This window comes from Cetorhinus maximus, chromosome 3 (assembly GCF_964194155.1).
Source record: "Cetorhinus maximus chromosome 3, sCetMax3.hap1.1, whole genome shotgun sequence".
Taxonomy (NCBI): Eukaryota; Metazoa; Chordata; class Chondrichthyes; order Lamniformes; family Cetorhinidae; genus Cetorhinus; species Cetorhinus maximus.
The window spans coordinates 204,261,843-204,280,214 of record NC_135881.1 but is presented as its reverse complement, the minus strand read 5'-3'; the positions used below and the strand labels follow the sequence as shown (position 1 = coordinate 204,280,214).

General features: G+C 47.3%; 1 protein-coding gene across 1 annotated transcript in view; it reads left to right on the top strand.

Moving 5' to 3' along the window:
• The window catches only part of LOC144679215 (cadherin-6-like), a 163,449-nt gene that overhangs the window by 124,401 nt on the left and 20,676 nt on the right, over window positions 1-18,372 (top strand). Inside the window, exons 8-10 of the mRNA XM_078539653.1 lie at window positions 3,552-3,688; window positions 7,975-8,102; window positions 18,091-18,208. Coding sequence (XP_078395779.1) covers window positions 3,552-3,688; window positions 7,975-8,102; window positions 18,091-18,208 — 383 coding nt within the window. The remainder of the gene's footprint in view (window positions 1-3,551; window positions 3,689-7,974; window positions 8,103-18,090; window positions 18,209-18,372) is intronic.

Here is an 18,372-nt window from a genome sequence, read left to right as displayed (position 1 = left end):
CCTCCTCAAAGAATTCTAACAGATTTGTCAGGCATGACCTCCCCTTTATGAAACCATGCTGACTTTGCCCAATTTTACCATGCACTTCCAAGTATTCTGAAATCTCATCCTTAATAACGGACTCTAAAATCTTACCAACGACCGAGATCAGGCTAATTTCCCGTCTTTTGCCTCTCTCCCTTCTTAAACGGGGGGTTACATTAGCGATTTTCTAGTCCTCTGGGACCCTCCCTGACTCCAGTGATTCCTGAAAGATCACCACTAACGCCTCCACTATCTCTTCAGCTATCTCCTTCAGAACTCTCGGGTGTAATCCACCTGGTCCAGGTGATTTATCCACCTTCAGACCTTTCAGTTTTCCTAGCACCTTCTCCTTGGTAATGGCCACCATACTCACCTCTGCCCCCCCGACTCTCTTGAACTTTGGGGATGTTACTCGTGTCTTCCACTGTGAAGACTGGCAAAAAGTACCTATTCAGTTCCTCTGCCATTTCTTTGTTCCCCACTACTACTTCTCCAGCGTCATTTTCCAGCGGCCCAATGTCCACTTTTGCCTCTCTCTGACCCTTTATATATCTAAAAAAAACTCTTGCAATCTTCTTTTATATTACTGGCTAGTTTACCCTCATATTTAATCTTCTCCCTCCTTATTTCTTTTTTAGTTGTCCTCTGTTGGTCTTTGTAGGCTTCCCAATCCCCTGGTTTCCCACTGCTCTTCACCGTATTGTATGCTTTCTCTTTAGCTTTTATGCTGTCCCTGACTTCCCTTGTCAGCCATGGTCGCCTCGTCCTCCCTTTAGTATGCTTCTTCTTCCTAGGGATGAACTTTTGCTGTGTCTCCCAAATTACTCCCAGAAACTCCTGCCATTGCTGTTCCACTGTCTTTCCTGCTAGGTTCATCTCCCAGTCAATTCTGGCCAGCTCCTCCCTCATGCCTCTGTAGTTGCCTTTATTCAACTGTAATACTGTTACACCTGATTCCAGCTTTTTCCTCTCAAATTGCAAGATAAATTCTATCATATTATGGTCACCTCCTCCTAAGGGTTCCTTCACCTTAAGCTCCCTTATCAAATCTGCCTCATTACACATCACTAAATCTAGAATTGCCTGTTCCCTAGTGGGCTCCACCACAAGCTGCTCCAAAAGGCCATCTCGTAGACATTCCACAAATTCCTTTTCTTGGGATCCACTACCAACCTGATTTTTCCAGTCTACCTGCATATTGAAATCTCCCATGATCACTGTAACCTTGCCTTTCTTACATGCCTTTTCTATCTCCTGGTGTATCTTGTGCCCCACATCCTGACTACTGTTCAGAGGCCTGTACATAACTCCCATTATGGTTTTTTTACCTTTGCGATTCCTCAACTCTACCCACACAGAGTCTACATCATCTGACCCTACGTCGTTTCTTGCTATCGATTTAATTTCATTTCTTACTAACAAAGCAACCCCACCCCCTCTACCAACCTGCCTCTCTTTTTGATACGATGTATATCTTGGATATTTAGCTCCCAGTCCTGATCCCCTTGCAGCCATGTCTCTGTGATGCCCACCACATCATACCTGCCAATTTCAATCTGCGCCACAAGCTCATTTACCTTATTTCGTATACTGCGTGCATTCAGATACAACACCTTCAGTCCTGTATTTCCCATCCCCTTTCTCATTGTCGTCCCTTCATCTGATGTGCTTGAAGTTAGATTCCTAGCCCTTTCCATACACTCTGTCCTATTTTGTGTTCTGGAGAATTTAATAGCCTCTCCTGGGCTCTCCTTTCTTTTCAGTTTTTTTCATAATTTTCAATGAAGTTGAATCCACTCCCACACACGCTAACCTGCTGCTTTGTTTCCCATTAGTTATACTTCTTGGAGTTTTACCCTTCCCTTCCACCCCACTTTCTAGTTTAAAGTCCTGTTGACCACCCTATTTACCCTTTTCGCTAGAACCTTGGTCCCAGATCGGTTCAGGTGGAGACCGTCCCAACGGTACAGATCCCTCCTGTTCCAATACTGATGTCAGTGCCCCACGAAATAGTTGCCTCTTAAATGCCCTCTGACAAGGGCAATTAAAGATGGGCAATAAATGCTGGCCTAGCCAGCGATGCCCACACCCCATGAACGAAGAGAAAAAAAACCATACAGGACAAAGTAGCCCGCATGATTCACACTCCATCCACCTTATACTTTCACTCCCTCCACCACCAATATACAATGGCAGCAGTGATCACCATCTACAAGATGCACTGCAGCAACTCACCAAGGCTCCTTCGACAGCACCTTCCAACCCACAACCTCTACCACCTAGGAAGACAAGGGCAGCATGGGAACACCGCCACCTGCAGGTTCCCCTCAAAGTCACACACCATCCTGACTTGGGACTATATCACCATTTCTTCACTGTCACTGGGTCAAAATCCAGGATTTCCCTCCCTAATAGCGCTATGGGTGTATCTACACCACATGTACTGCAGCAGTTCAAGAAGGTGTCTCACCACCACCTTCTCAAGGACAATTAGGAATGGACAATAAATGCTGGCCCACATTCCATGAACAAATACAAAAAAATGACCAACTTTCCTGATCTGTACGACTCAGTTTTTCTTGACTTGAGTTTTCTTGAGTGGAGCTGTATAATGCATTTTTAATCTTCTTTTCAAGTACACCCTTATTTCGGAGACCAGTGTAAAGATGCATGTCCACAATTACTCATGTGATAAGTCCTCAATCTTGACTAAGTCACCACAGATGCAACCACCCATTTTAGAAACATCATCACAGGGGAGGGAAGGAGAAAAAATAGGAGGATAAATTTTCACAGATCATTCCCAGGCAACTCCTGGAGGCTGGCGTTGTATATTTTATATATCAGATCTATGCAGAAATCACACTACTTTCTATGGCTGGGATTTTCCAGCCACAACTCCCCCCACCCAACACCCCCACCCCACACCATGGCAGATTGCCCTGCTGTGGGGCTGGCAAGCCATTGAAATTCTGTTCACATCAGTGGGATCGGAAGATCCCACCATCACGAGGGGCTGGAAAATTCCAGCCTGTGTGTCCAACAGGTTCTATTCACAGTGCTTTACAATGCCTGCTCCAAGCCACAGCTCTGGCTTCCAGCTCTTTCTACAGCATGTTTACTTTTCCCTGAGTCCACGCCCAGGCTTAACTAATCGAGCACAATGAGCACCGATTGTAAACAGACTCACATAATCAAACACAGAACAATGGAACACTAGACAGCTACAGACAGTGCTTACAAAGGCTTAATGGTAGAGAATGCTACAGGTACAAGGGAAGAACATTGGCAGTCGCTGGAAAGCTATCCTAAATAGGCGCGAAAAACGTGAAATGATACTGCAACAAAATCTTGGCTGGAATAAGTGAGCGACACATCCAGTCAGGAAACCGATTGCTGGGTGAGAGTCCTGTGTAAAAGGTGTTTGAGGTGTGTTAGGGATCAGCAAAAAAAAGTGTCAAAAATATCCATCTTTTGGAAATGGGTAACAAGTTAGATCAATTGTTTTTCTGATTTGACTTTTTCAGTTACTCTATCGATCGACATACTGATTTGGACAGATATTTCAACATAAACTCTGCCAATGGATCCATTGTAACCTTAAAACCACTTGACCGGGAAGAAATGCCGTGGCACAATATTACCGTGATAGCGACCGAGACGGGTAAGCTTCAATCTGGCCGCTGTTTTGTTTCGGTTTTTCTGCACTGTTGCTCTACTTTACTGAAGTCGCTCAGATTAATATTGGGCAAGTGGTCGGCTGTTTTTATTTTCAAACAGAGAAGATCAGCCATGGTCTAGTTGAATGGCAGAGCAGGTCCAAGCGGCCAAGTGGCCGACTCCTGCTCCTAATTCCTGTGCTCCCATGTTTCAACTTTGCAGTCTGCACAGCCAAACAACCCATTTTCCCAAATTGCTGCGGAAGTTATGCAATTTAGTTTTGAATATTGTTATAAACTCAAAGGACAGAATCTTCTGTTCGGCGTCCGGGGGCCCCGTGCAATGACACCTGGTGATGTCGGGCGTGTGTCCCGACATCGCCGCGCGTCATTCCGCTCTTTCGTACAGTGGGCGCGCGCCGGAGTCGGCTACCGAACTGTCAAAGGCCTGTTAAGGCCATTGATACAACAGTTAACCAATTTGACAGGGCTGCCCGTCCAACCTTAAGGTTGGTGGGTCGGGGGGCAGGTGAAGAGCCCAGGCGGCCTTCGCATTTTACATGAAACCTCATCCACGAGCAGGATGAGGTTTCATGAAGGGTTTATTAAATTAATAAATATTGTTTAAACGTTTGATAAACAGCTCCTGTGATGCTGTCACATGAGGGGACATGTGTAAATGATTTTTACCTTTTTTTATTTTGAAGTTTGAAATTGTGAGCTTCATCTTAAGATTTCGGCACTGTTTCGCGCGCATGCAAGAAAGAGCGCAGGCCCCAACTCTCCCTCCTCACCCCTCCCGCACAGGTAGTGCTGAGCGCTACCGGGTGCGGGTCACACTGGGCGGGCCTTAATTGGCCCGCCCACGTAAAATGGCGGCTCGCAGCCAATCGCGGGCGGCGATCGGCCCCGCGCCCGCTCCCAACCGGCCCACCCAACGGGGAGAGAATTCTACCCAAAGTGTTATACAGAACTAAGAATGGAACATATGACTTTAAAATGGGGGATTGAATTACATCTAGATCCCTTGGTCTAATTATCCCCTTCATTCTAACCCTGCTTGAACTTAACACTGCCCTTCATCTTGACTCTTAGGCAGTAATCTTGACTTTATGCGACGGTGTAAAACAGGTGACAGAGAAGCGACAGCCTACTTTAAATGTCTCAGGATTTTTATTTCCATTGAAACAAATGGGAGACCAACTTACTCTAAATAAGTAATGATGATTTGAAAAAAGTTCAAGGCTGAATCATTCTTGGGATTTGGATGTCTGTGTAAATCAAGAGTTTTGAGGGTAAATTTTCAAAATGTGCAACCCTGGCATAGCGTGTTGGAACCCATATCAGGAAATTGCAGGCACGTTGCCCGTAACTTTCCATCCTTTAAAACCTGATTTGTTTTTATGCTCGTAACTTTGTCGCTTGGCTCGCAGGTTTGCCTTGTATCCAGGGAGATCATTTCTAGATTGAGTGCACTGCCTCAGAGTGTGGTGGAGGCAGATTCAGTGGTGACTTCCAAAAGGGATTTGGATAATGATCTGAAGGGGGGAAAAAAAATTGCAGGACTACAAGGAAAAGGTGGGAGAGTGAGACTAGCTGAGTTGTCCCTGCAGAGAGCCAGCACGGACACAATGTGCGGAATGGTCTCCTGTGTTGTAACTACTCCACGATTCTGTGATTCAGTGTAACTGCAACTGCTGCTGGTAGTGTGACTAATTTGAGGTGATGAATTGAGTATTGCCCAACTTGCAACATTGAATTAATTTGATGATGTTCACACTCTCCCCACGAGTTTCGTTCTTTGAGATTTCAGGGCAATCTTTGCACCAGACCGATCCACTCCACAGTCAGCCATAACTCTTTGCCTCGTTCTGTTCACAGCTCAGAGACACAGGCGAGCGAGGAGAGTGCTGATAGTTAAAATCCTCACCTTCAGTAAAATCAGAAACAGATGATCTTCCAGCTGGGCTAAAAGTGCTGGCTCTTTCACCAGGAGCACATATGACTAACGTTTAACTTTCCATTCCAATGTCAAGCCTCACCTCCTCCACAACCAAAACTAAACTCTTGATTTGAATCACAGTCTTTGAACAGACAGCATCTGATCTCACATTCTGTACAAACATACGGACAAGGAGCAGGAGTAGGCCATTCGGCCTGTCCAGCCTGCTCTGCTATTTAATAAGATCATGGCTGATCTGATAGTAACCTCAAATCTGCATCCTCCCTACCCCCAATAATCTACAACCCCCTTGTTTACCAAGAATGCATCCACCTCCTCTTTAAAAATATTCAAATACTCTGCTTCCACTGCCTTTTCAAGAAGAGGGTTCCAAAGACTCAAGTAATTTAATAGCAATAAATTTAACAGTGCAATTATGAATTCAATTTTAGAACTCAAAAGATCCCACAGTTGTTGGAGATTTCCACTTTATAAAAAAATCAGCCCACTTCAATAAGTAATGCAATCTTTGCTTTGGGAAATGTGGAGTAGAAATTGTATTGCTTTGGATTTATTTTTTAATGAACCATTTGACTTGTGTATACCAACTTTTCATGTTTGGTGCTGTGAAGCCCTGGAATTCCTGGGATCGGAGAGAACTGGAAACCCGATTTCTCCCTGGGCAGAACGGGAAGTTTGGACCAGCATTTGGTTCCACTGGGATTCCATCCCATTACTGAAAAGGGACCCGTGGAGACCTTCCACCTCCTTAGGTTGTCCTTGTGGGAATCCTGAGGTTTTTCTGGGAAATTATGGGCAGTATGTTCTTCATCGGTCTCATCAATCTCACTGCCAAAAGCTGGCAAGAGTACCACGAAAAACCTTGGTATAGGCACCAGAAATCCTTCATAGTAAAGCAATCTCCCCTTGACATTCAATGGCATTACCATCACTGAATCCCCCACTATCAACATCCTGGAGATTACATTGATCAGAAACTGAACTGGACTAGCCATATAAATACTATGACTACAAGAGCAGGTTAGAGGCTAGGAATCCTGCAGCAAGTAATTCACTTCCTGACTCCCCAAAGCCTGTCCACAATCTACAGGACACAAGTCAGGTGTGTGATGGAATATTCTCCACTTGCCTGGATGAGTGCAGCTCCAAAAACACTGAAGAAGCTTGACACCATCCAGGACAAAGCAGCCCACTTGATTGGCACCCCACCTAAAACATTCACTCTTTCCACCACCAATGCACAGTGGCAGCAGTGTGTACCATCTACAAGATGCACTGCAGGAACTCACCAAGTCTCCTTAGACAGCACTTTCCAAACCCGCGACCACTACCATCTAGAAGGACAAGGGCAGCAGACACACGGGAATACCACCACCTGGAAGTTTCACTCCAAGCCACTCACCACCCTGATTTGGAAATATATCACCGTCCCTTCACTGTCGCTGGGTCAAAATCCTGGAACTCCCCCCCCTCTAACAGCACTGTGGGTGCATCTACACCACGGGGACTACAGTGGTTCAAGAAGGCAGCTCACCACCACCTTCTCAAGGGCAATTAGGGATGAGCAATAAATGCTGATCTTGCCAGCAATGCCCACATCCCACGAATGAATAAAAAAAAAGGTGGTTAGACCACATCTGGAGTACTGTGTATAGTTCTGGGCACCGCACCTTAGAAAGGGTATAACAACCTTGGAAAGAGTGCAGCAAAGATTCACCAGAATGTTACCAAGGCTCCAAGAGTTTGATTATGAGGAGAGATTCCATAAACTAGGCTTGTACTCCCTGGACTATGGAGGACTAAAGGATGCTGTGATTGAAGTTTCTCAGGATTTCAAAAGCAAGTGATAGAGTAGGTAGAAACGCTTTCCGCTGGTGGGGCAGTTGAGGGCAAGGGAGAATAACTATAAAATCAGAGCCAGGCCTTTCAGGAGAGAAGTTGGGAAACACTTCTTCACACAACTGGATTGGCAGAACCCTCTCCCATAAAAAGCGGTAGCTGCTAGCTCAATTAAAAATGTTAAATCCGAGAGAGACAGATTTTTGCTGGACAAGTTTTATTAAGGATCACGGGCCCAAGTCGGTTTGATGGAGTTAGAATAAACATCAGCCATAGTCTTATGGAACGGTGGAACAGGCTAGAGGGGCTGAATGGCCTCCGCCTGTTCCCAAGTTCAAGTGGAATAAAATCGAATGAGAACAATACATTTCCTGGGACTCATCCTCTGAATCAGACTTACACCTACATCAGATTACGCGCAGATTAAATGTGCTTCATCAATTGCGTTGCAGGCTATCGTGACTTGTATTTATTTTTGCTCACCTGCAGTTCTGGAAAATTCAAGGCAAACAAGCCGCGTACCAGTTCTAATCAAAGTTCTAGACGTCAATGACAACGCTCCAGAGTTTCCCGTGGTTTATGAGACCTTTGTCTGTGAAAACGCAAAGGCTGGCCAGGTAAGCTGCTTTAAATGTCGAAGACTGGAATTGAGAAGGAGATCGCTTGGCTCTCCCATCATCCCCCCCGCCCCCAAAAGTTGTCTTGCCGCCCACTTCACTCCCACGTAGCCACGAGAGCTGTTCAATCACACCTTGCTGTCCAGGCTCCTTATTGCTTGCACGTTTTAAACCTACCAAGCCATCTGAGCACTGTTCCTCCTCAATGCTACGGCTGAGTCTCATACAGCCACCTTGGCAACAATATGATAAATTACCCCAAAACAACAAAACAGTCTTTCAGCTGAAGGGAGAAGAAACAGCTAGAAATTGAACTGGGGTGGGGGAACTGAATTAAAAAAAAGCCTTTTGTTGTAATATAAAAGCAGAAATTCTGGGGGAAAGAAGTTCTGTTTATTTAATTTTTATTTACTTGTACATACATTTGTTGCCATTTACTTGAGGCTCAGGATGAGGCACATTATAACAGAGATACATTTCCTCTGCTTATAGTCACTGTCTAGAATTCTCCGTATAAGTACGCGTTTTAGCCACCTCAATGATGACACATCGTTGTACACTGGCACAAACTGTATCTCAGGGAAGCAACTCCAACTGCATCCATCTAATCATTTCCATTATTAATATTCCATGTTAACTAACCTGGGGTCGTCATAAGCAACAATTTCTTTTTAAACTCATTCTCAGGGTGTGCAGCGTGTCGCTGATCAGGTTAGTATTTATTGCTTGTCCCTAATCGCCCCTTAGGAAAGTGATAGTGAGGCACCTTCTCATGAACCACTGCAGTTGGTATGGAGAAGTTCCAACCACAGTGTCTTTGGAGCTCTCTTCCTGAAAAGGCGGTGGAAGCAGAGTCTTTGAATATTTTTCAGGCAAAGGTGGATAGATTCTTGGTAAGCAAGGCAGTGACAGGGTAGGCGGGATGCAGATTTGAGGTTACTATCAGATCAGCCATGAGCTTAGTGAATGGTGGTGCCGGCCCGAGGGGTTGAACAGCCTACTCCTGCTCCTTGTTCATATATTCATGTGCTGTTAGGGTGGGAGTTCCAGGATATTGACCATGAAAGTGAGGAAACAGTGAAATACTTACAAGTCAGGATGTCGTACAGCTTGATGGGGAACTTGAAGGTGATGGTGCTCTCATGTATCGCTTGCCCTTGTCCTTCTGGGAGATGGAGGTCGCAGGTTTGGAAGGGCTGTCAAAGGAGGCTTGGCGAGTGTATCTTGTAGATGGTACACTCTGCAGTGACCAGTGGTGGAGGGAGTGAATGTTTAAGTTGATGGATGAAGTGCTGATCAAGCAGGCTGCTTCGTCCTGGATGATTTTGTTACAGCCGGTCACCGGGCAAGGCTGCCCAATTTTTTAACTTCCCAAAAGAGACCCTCCAATCTGTTATGCCCCCGGGTGAGCAGGAATGAGGTGGCTCCCCTTCTTTATTCAACTACCTCGGTTGGTCGCAACAAGTTTAATTTAAGAGGGATCCCTTCCCCCTGTGGATAACTTTACCCAGTCCAAATGTTTTCATGTTTTAGAAGGAGCCAATGTAACTAGGCTTCCTTGAGTCAAAGAAAGAGTAAGTTTATTAGTTAATAAAACCCAAGAAAAATAATAAAAACACATACACACAGATCAGAAATGAGAAGTTGAGTCCAAATAAAAGTTTTTAAAAGATATACGAATCAGTCTTTGGCTTGTCCATGAGGAATAGATGGCGAAGCCTTGTCGCTGTTAAGTTGGTTGATTGCGGTAGAGCTGACTTTGGCAGTTTAGCAGTTGGTTTGGAGACACTTGGGGCTGAATTTTCTGTTTGGCGGGAGGGCGGATTGGGAGTGGGCGCGGACAGGCACGGACCCAATCGCCGTCCGCAATCGGGTCCACACCACCATTATATGCGGGCGGGCCAATTAAGGCCCCACCCAGCATAATACGCGACTCCCAAGGATAGCGGGAGTGGGCGGGCGGCGGCGGGAGTGCATCTTCCTCCAGATCCAATGGCGACCCGGCAGCCTGTTTATATGAAGCACTGGCAGCCTTTGCAAGGCTGCTCACACTGACAAGTGGAAGGGCTCCCCAGAGGGCTTCTGGTGAGCAGGCCCAGCTAGAGGGTAGGGCGGGGGTAGGCCAGTGTGCCCCTCGTTTCTCGGATGGCTGCCTTGCTGCCCTCCTCGAGGAGGTGGCAGCACGGTGGGAGGTGCTGGTCCCCCAGGATGGGAGGAGGAGGCCCCCCCCACATGACGAAACGTGCCCGGGAGGAGATGGCGGAGGTGGTGAGCTCCTGCGACGTGGTGCGGCGCACCCTGGATCCAGTGTCGTAAGCACTTCAATGACTTGTTGTGCTCTGGCAGGGTGAGTACAATGTCGGCATTGGTCATGTAACTCTGCAGGTCACCTTACCCCCCTGCTCCTCCCCTGCAACAAGTCTGAGTGTTGTGGCTGCATTGAATCATTGACGGCATTTGTCCTTTGCTGGGTGGGCCAGCAGATACTGCCCATGCTGAGGTCAGCCTGAGAGGGTGATGAAGAGATGGGTTTTGACCCGCAGCATGTGTTACACTGAGTCCCACATGGCTGGTTTGGGGGCAACCTGGAGGAACTGCACCTAGGCGCAGTGCTGGGACTCCAGGATATGTCCCTGTCAGGGTGCTGAGATGCTGGGAGGGGAGCTTCAAGGTGACGTGGCAACAAACCATCTGCTACCCTCTGAGCTCCACGTGCTTGCGCCTCCTGGCTATGGAAGGATACACCATGTGGTGCCTAATGTGATGTAGGCAGCATGTGTCCAAGGGGGAGGTGGAGGGGTGGGGAGCAGGCCCACTATCTTTGTGTGAGTGTTCGGCAGCAGCGGGGTGAGGAGGCTCTGGAGCCCTGATATGTCCCACTCTGGTTGGGGTGGGCCGTGCGTGAAGAGAGTCCATGTGCAATTTACAATAATCAGTGCTCGTCTCTCATTTTCAGGAGAAGAATACTCATAACGTGGCAGAGCGTGTGACGACTGGCGGTGGCCAGGTGCAGTTAGTGATTCTTAGCTGCTTCGAGCAGGAGGCCCTGGATCTGGAGAGGCGCCATGCACCCAGGTCCACTGGTGGAGGCTGGGATGCTACGGCCAGGTATTTATGCCCAGCTGTGAGGTCAGCATTATCCTCCCAACAGCCATGGCATTGCTGAAGGTTAAATGATTTAATTTTGCAACATGGCTTGACCATTGCTTATGGAAGGATGAGCACATAATGATCCGGGGGACAGGGATGCACATTGACATTGTCTCCACATTAACTGATCCAATGTCCTTGTTCTTCCTTTAAGCATCAGTGGAGCAGGGCCGGGAGGAGGAGCAGCAGAGGCCCCTCTCACACCTGAGGGGCCTGAAGTCTCACCAGCGTCACACCATCTCTGCCAGGCAGGCACCAGCTCAGATACTAGCATCTCGGTGGGAATTCGAACATCGGCTAGTGTCCCGGGGCACAGTGGTGAGGGCACTTCACAGTCGCTGGAGGAGCTGGCAGAAACAGAGAGTGCCCATGGCGCCAGCAGTTGGAGGACTGCAGGGGACCAGGCACATGCTCAGTCGGTGCCTGATGATGTACCTCTGGAGTCGTCCGCGATGCAGCAGGTGCAGGAAATGCAGCCGGGTGTGCGGGAGCATCTGGGGGAGATACATGAGGCTGTGCTTGGCTTGGTCTCCATGGTGGAGGAGTCTACGTGGACGATCGCCGAAGCAACAACGATCACCGAAGCAACAAGCCACATGTCCGAGTGCCATGCGTCCTCCATGGAGAGAGTGGCGACTCTCGTGGAGAGGCTACTCCAGGAGACCTGTCAGGGCTTCCTGAGGATGCGCTCTGACCAGCAAGCCCTCACATCGGCATTGGCCTTTGCTGGTCAGTGCCAGTGTGGGAGATAGTTTGGGCATCAACTTTCCCAGCTTGGTGCCCATCCATCCACAGTGACCAAGGAGGTCTGAAGCGACCTCACGTTGGCGCGGTAGCTGTCTGGTCTCTCTGCGGGCACCTCTCACGGCGCTCCAGATGAGGGCAGCAGCTCCTCCGCCCCTTTCCCAGTGATCGTAGCATCCGGTGAGGTTGTGACGACTAGGGAGATACCAGCTGTGGAACTGGCAGCTCCCTCCCAGGCGGGGCCAGCACAGGCTCCATGGGCCAGAGGACGACCGCCAAGGTCATCAAGGCCAACAGGACAGCAGAGTCAGCAGGCTGGCTCACAAGCCACTCCGAGCGATGGGGCAGCAACAAGACGTAGCACCGGGAAACGAAAACATAAGGCACCTTTGGCACACCACAGGTTTTTCACTGGTGCTTTTGTGTTGGCCCGAGATGAAGTCCTTATGATTTGTTTTGTTTTGTAACACTTCTCTTTTTTCTGGAATAAGTTGGTTTGCTTGACAGAATAAATTCAGAAATGTTACCATGGCTGAGGGTGCCTCTTCTGCATGTGTATGGTTTCCAAAACTGTAATGAGTGCTTTGTTGGACATTCAGCTTTATTAACAAGGCCCTTGGTGGGTGTTCCTAACCTGACAGATTTTGCACTTAAGTGTCGAGTATGGAGCCTGCAGCCCAGGCTTGTCCTGATATCCATCTGTGGTGTGATAGCTGAAGGTTCATTGGGTTAAAGCCTCCCGGGTGTCCGTGTCTCCCTGGAGTATGCCCGGGTCAGTGTCTACCCCCTCAGCAATTCCCTGTGTATGCTCATCCTCGGACTCACTGCTGGACTCATCGTGTGCAGCCGCAGCCACTGTGTCAATATCTTCATCGTCCACAGCGTCCCCCCTTTCCAGCGCCAGATTGTGGAGAGCGCAGCATGCAACCACTATCAACGACACATGACCTGGGGGGTACTGGAGTGCACCCACTGAGTGGTCCAGGCATCGGAAGCGGGTCTTGAGAAGACCGATGGTTCTCTCCACCACAGTCCTTGTGGAGGCGTAGTTCCTATCGTACCGCTGCTCAGCTTCTGTTCTTGGATGGCGGAGAGGCGTCATGAGCCACCTTCTGAGGGGATAGCCCTTATCACCCAGCAGCCAACCATCCAGCCGGGCTGGAGCACTGAAGAGCCCCGGCACCTAGGAGTGTCTGAGGATGTAGGCGTCGTGGGAGCTGCCTGGGTACCTTGCACAGAATTGTAGAATCAGCATCCTGTGGTCACACACTATCTGCACGTTCATGGAGTGGAAGCCCTTCCTGTTGACGAAGGCACCGGGCTCACCTGCTGGCGCCTTGATGGCGACATGTGTACAGTCTATAGCACCCTGGACACGGGGGAAGCCAGCAATCGCTGCAAAGCCTCTGGCTCACTCTGTCTGGCTTGCCTGGTCACAGAGGAAGTGGATGAAGGTCAATGCCTGTCTGAACATAGCATTTGTAACCTGCTTGACACAAGTGTGGACAGCTGATTGGAAGACACTGCAAAGATCACCCACTGAGCTCTGGAAAGAGCTAGAGGCATAGCTGTTGTGGGCAGCTGTGACCTTCAGAGCCACTGGCATGGGGTGTCCACCCACACAGTTAGCGGAGATCTCAGGCCCAATCATCTGACAGATATAGTTGACTGTCTCCCTTGAGAGACGGAGCCTCCTTCAGCACTGCACCTCAGACATATTGAGGTAGCTGCTTCGCCGCCTGTAAACCCTGGCAGCAGGATAGTGGCGTCTTCTGTGACCCCTTCCACCTTGGACAACCTCTTGGCCCTGCACCCCTTGTGCCTGCGCCTGTCTCCCAAAGGTGGCTCCCCTGGAGGCTGAATGTGCACTCCTGGCCTCTTCCCCCTTCTGGCCCTCCCTTCCTCCTCAGAGGAGCTGCCTCCAATGAAGAGTTCAGTTCCCATTCCCAGGCTAAGGGAAGGTTTCCTGAAACCAGGCCCAGAAAAGATTCCTCACTGCAGAGTGCTGACCTGAAGGTTGAGTCCAGAAAAAGCAGCTGGGATGTGGTTTGAAGTATTGCAGATCACACAGGCAAGTTTCAAAAACTTTCAGAAATAAACGCTTGACAGAGCACGCTCACGACCCCGGTGAGCCCTCTTATCCCGCCCGTGGATGAGGTTTATCCAAATGTGTCCTACCCGCCTGCCTGAAGATCGCACGGGCGCTGAAAAATCGGCATCGGTTGGCGCCTTAAGGGCTTTAAGTGGCCTGTTAATTAATGGCGGGTGTGCATTGGACATCATCCTGCACCCGCTCAGTGAAATATCGCAATGGCACGCGGTGAGGTCAGGACACTCGCCTGACATCACCGCGCGTCATTTTACGTGCGGACGTGTGGGGCCCACCCCCACACACCAAAGGGAAAATTCTGCCCTTGGTTCTGCAGGTTGGTGGAAGAAGCTGCCCTATTTCCTTTTGACCGTGGCATTACTGACTTGCCTCCAACAATAGAGAGAGAGAGAGAGAGAGACTTTGTAAGCTGCAAAGGGATGCCTAGTTGGTCTTCTTCTGCTGTGACTGTCACAGTACACACTAGCACACCAGAACTAGAACATACAGATCAGGTCTGTAGCTAGCTTTTTCATCCCTTTCATTGCATATTCCTGGAAGAGACAAAAAAAACATGTTTTTCACCCAGAGTCTGTTTTATTTCAACTCAGATCATTTCCACATTCTGAGATATACCTCAACAGGAGATGGTTTCAGCTGAGATGTGGTAATCAGTCTCCATTGTCTCCGCAACCACAGGAGATTAAAGTTCAGTCTTTTGCATTTCATCTCTTCCTTTCACGTGTCTCTATCTGAAGTAGTCTTTGACATCTTTTCAGATGCGACATTCCATGTTCTCTCTGGACTAGTCAGTCAAGTATAATCCACAAAGGAGTTTTCCAGAAAGTGGTCAGCCAGCTTTTGTTCAGTGTCTTTGCTTGTGTGTCTTTTTTCAAAAAAAGCTCGTCTTCCTTAAAAGTTTAATATGTCCATAAGTAATTTGGTGCTGTAATCCACTGTCATGATAGTTTCGAGATTCTTCAGTGTTGCTGTAGCTGCACTCGCTCAAGCAAGTGGACAGTATTCCATCACAGTGCTGGGGTATGCCTTGTTGGTAGTGGAGATGATTTAGGGAGTTAAGAGGTGAGCCACTTTCTGATTAATATTCAGCCTCTGACTTAGTTTCCTAGCAAAGTTGTTGATGTAGCAACCAGTTGTGTTTCTGTTCAGCAGTGACTGTCCAAGTAATTGATGGTGGGAACCCTGACAATAGCAACACCATTGAGTGTTAGAGGTGATTTGGTTCTCTCTTTTTGGAGATGGCCATTGGTTGGCTCTTATATGGCACAAATGTTAGCTATCAATTCAAGCCTGGGCATTGTCCAGGTTTTGCAGTATGCAGGCATGAGCTGCCTCATTATCTGAAGAACTGAGAATGGAGCTGAGCACTGTGCAATCATCAGTGTCACTTCTGATAAAAGAAAGGTCATTCTAGAAGCAGCTGAAGACAATTGGCTCTAGGACGCTGCGTTGAGCACCTCCTGTAGTGAAGTCGTTATGGGAGTGGGAACCATTGTAGGTATATGAGGAGTGGGGTGATGAGTGACCACGACTTGATGCAGAATTGGATACATTCAGCGGTGTAATGGATGAGCTGAAGTTTACAAATAGTGCAGGATATTAGATTAGTGCGAAGATTATTGAAATAATTAAGTTGAATAATCACGACCGCTCGTGTACACGTGACAAACTTCATTAAATTCAATTTTTATTGCATGAGATTCCAGGATACTTTAAAGAATCTGGATTTATACGACACTTTTATTTTACCTTGAAGATGTCCCAAGATGCTTCCCCATAGGTAATCATGGCAACCAATTTGCACACAGCAATCTGGAATATAAAGCTAGTGACAGTGACCATGAAACTATTGGATTGTCATAAATACCCATCTGGTTCACTATTGCTCTTTGGGAAAGGAAATCTATTATGCTCACCCAGTCTGATCTAAGTAAAACCCAGAGAAATGTGGTTGACTCTTAACTATCCTCTGAAGTGGCCTAGAAGTCAGTCAGTTCTCTTTAAGATGGTGGCTCACCACCACCTTCTCATGGTCAGTTAGGGATGGACAGGAAATGTTGGCCCAGCCAGTGACGCCCACATTGTGTAAATGAATAAATAAAAATGAATTGAATGACTAGGGAATCTGTTTTCTGGTAATGTTGATTGAGGGATGAATGTTAGCCACATCACTGGGAGAACATTCCAGTTCTTTGAATGGTGTGACACAAAAAGGGTGGTAGAAGTTTCAAATTTTCTTCCGCAAATTGCAATTGATGTTAAATCAATTGTTAATTTAAAATCCAAGCTTGATAGATTCTTGTTAACCCAAAAATATTAAGGGGCATGAGGCAAAGGTGGATGCATGGAGTTAGATCATAAATCAGCCAGGATCTCACTGAATGGGGCAAGAGGCTTGAGGAGGCTGTTCCTATGTTTCTGATATCAGGGAATCTTTCACATCCACCTGAGCCAGTGTGATATGCTGACAGGATCTCAGTTTAAAATACCACCTGAAAGACAATTCTCTGACTATGCAAAATTGCCCCAGTAATGCACTGAAACGTGCGTCTCGATCGTGCGCTCACGTTCCGGTGTTTTGGGGAACACAGACCGTGATGCCATTTATTTATAATCCAGGCCACTGGTTTATGGTATCTGAACAAGTCGAATCCCGTTTTTCTCACGAGATTACGGGATTTTTTGCTCATGTGTTTTGGGGATCACATGTTCTGCGGTTTCACCCATTGCACGTGAATACTACAATTCAGCAGCTTTTCCCCTTGCTCCTTAAGCAGGGCCCGACCCCAGCTCCCTTGGAACAATGGACAGCAACCAAATTCCCTGGCCCTGCCACGGCCGGTTTCCCCACGGGCGGATACGGCGAGACATTCAATCCCCTGTTAACTTCGGCTGCACCGGAAGATCCCGCCAGTGGGAGGGGCTGGAAAATCCCGTCCTCTGTCTTTATTACAGAATCTTATAATCATGCATTTTGTTTATTGAATCAATAGAAACTAGAAATATTAGCCAAGGTGGGGTGGATTTTTTTTATATAATAAGCCGGTTATTTTCATGAAAGCACTTGAGTCCACTTAATTATTTAAAATAAACTTGTTAACATGGTTTTTCCTGGTATTCCCGGCTATTTCTGTTCTCCTGAAGATATTGACCCATGGTTTACCATAATAATGAGTACTGCCAACCCTCCAGTCCTTCACCTAAGTGATCATTAAACATACCCCACTATTCGAATAATGAGTTTTCAGACAATTCAAATATTAAGGCACAATAGCCAATCCTGATTCACAGACTTGGCACTTCAAGCAGTGGCTTTTGGACAATGATTAACAAGGTACTTGAGTCTAAAATGTACTGGTGGTTATATTAGCAGACATGTACTTGATGTGTGTCCAACAATATCACTTCTAACCTATTTAAAACAACACCGAAAGTAATTATTATTAGCAATCACCCCTCACTGACCCAACTTGGTTCCTGCCCCAGCAATGTCTCACTTTTAAAATTCTCATTCTTGTTTTCAAACCGCTGCATGGCCTCACCTCTCTCTAACCTCCTGCATCCCCACAAATCCTCTACAATCCTTGTGCTCCTCCACTTCTGGCCTCTTGCACATCCCCGATCTTAATTGCTACATTATTGGTCATGCCTTCAGCTGCCTTGACTCTAAGCTCCAGAATTCCCTCCCTGAACCCTTGCACCTCCCTCTCCTCCTTTAAGACATTCCTGAAAACCTGCCTCTTTGACTAAACCCCTGCCCTGATACCTGCTTGGTGTAAAATGATGTTAAAGGAGCTATACAAATGCAAGTTATATATTTGGTAGAAAGCAGTATTTAAAAACTGTGGTGCAAAATTTATTTATATGCTTTATAACTGCTCAGTTCTTGGGAACGGTTTTGTATTTATACAGCTAAATGTGTACATGAACAGCAATTGTGGATGGTTGTGTGGGACTGATTTTTGTGTTTGATTTAACATGCAGCTGATACAAACTGTTGGTGCTGTGGATCAGGACTTACCACCAAGTGGATCCAGATTCTTCTTCAGCTTGGCTCCAGAAGCCACCAACAATCCCAATTTTACAGTTCGGGATAACGAAGGTAGGGATTTAACCCACAGCCAGCACGGGGACAACACAATGACGTGTTAGAGAAACAGAAGATGCTGGAAACACTAAGCGTACCAGGTGGCATCAGTGAATCTACATCTGCCTGGGCTACTGAGTGTTTCTCGCATTTGCTGTTTCACATTTCCCACGTCTACA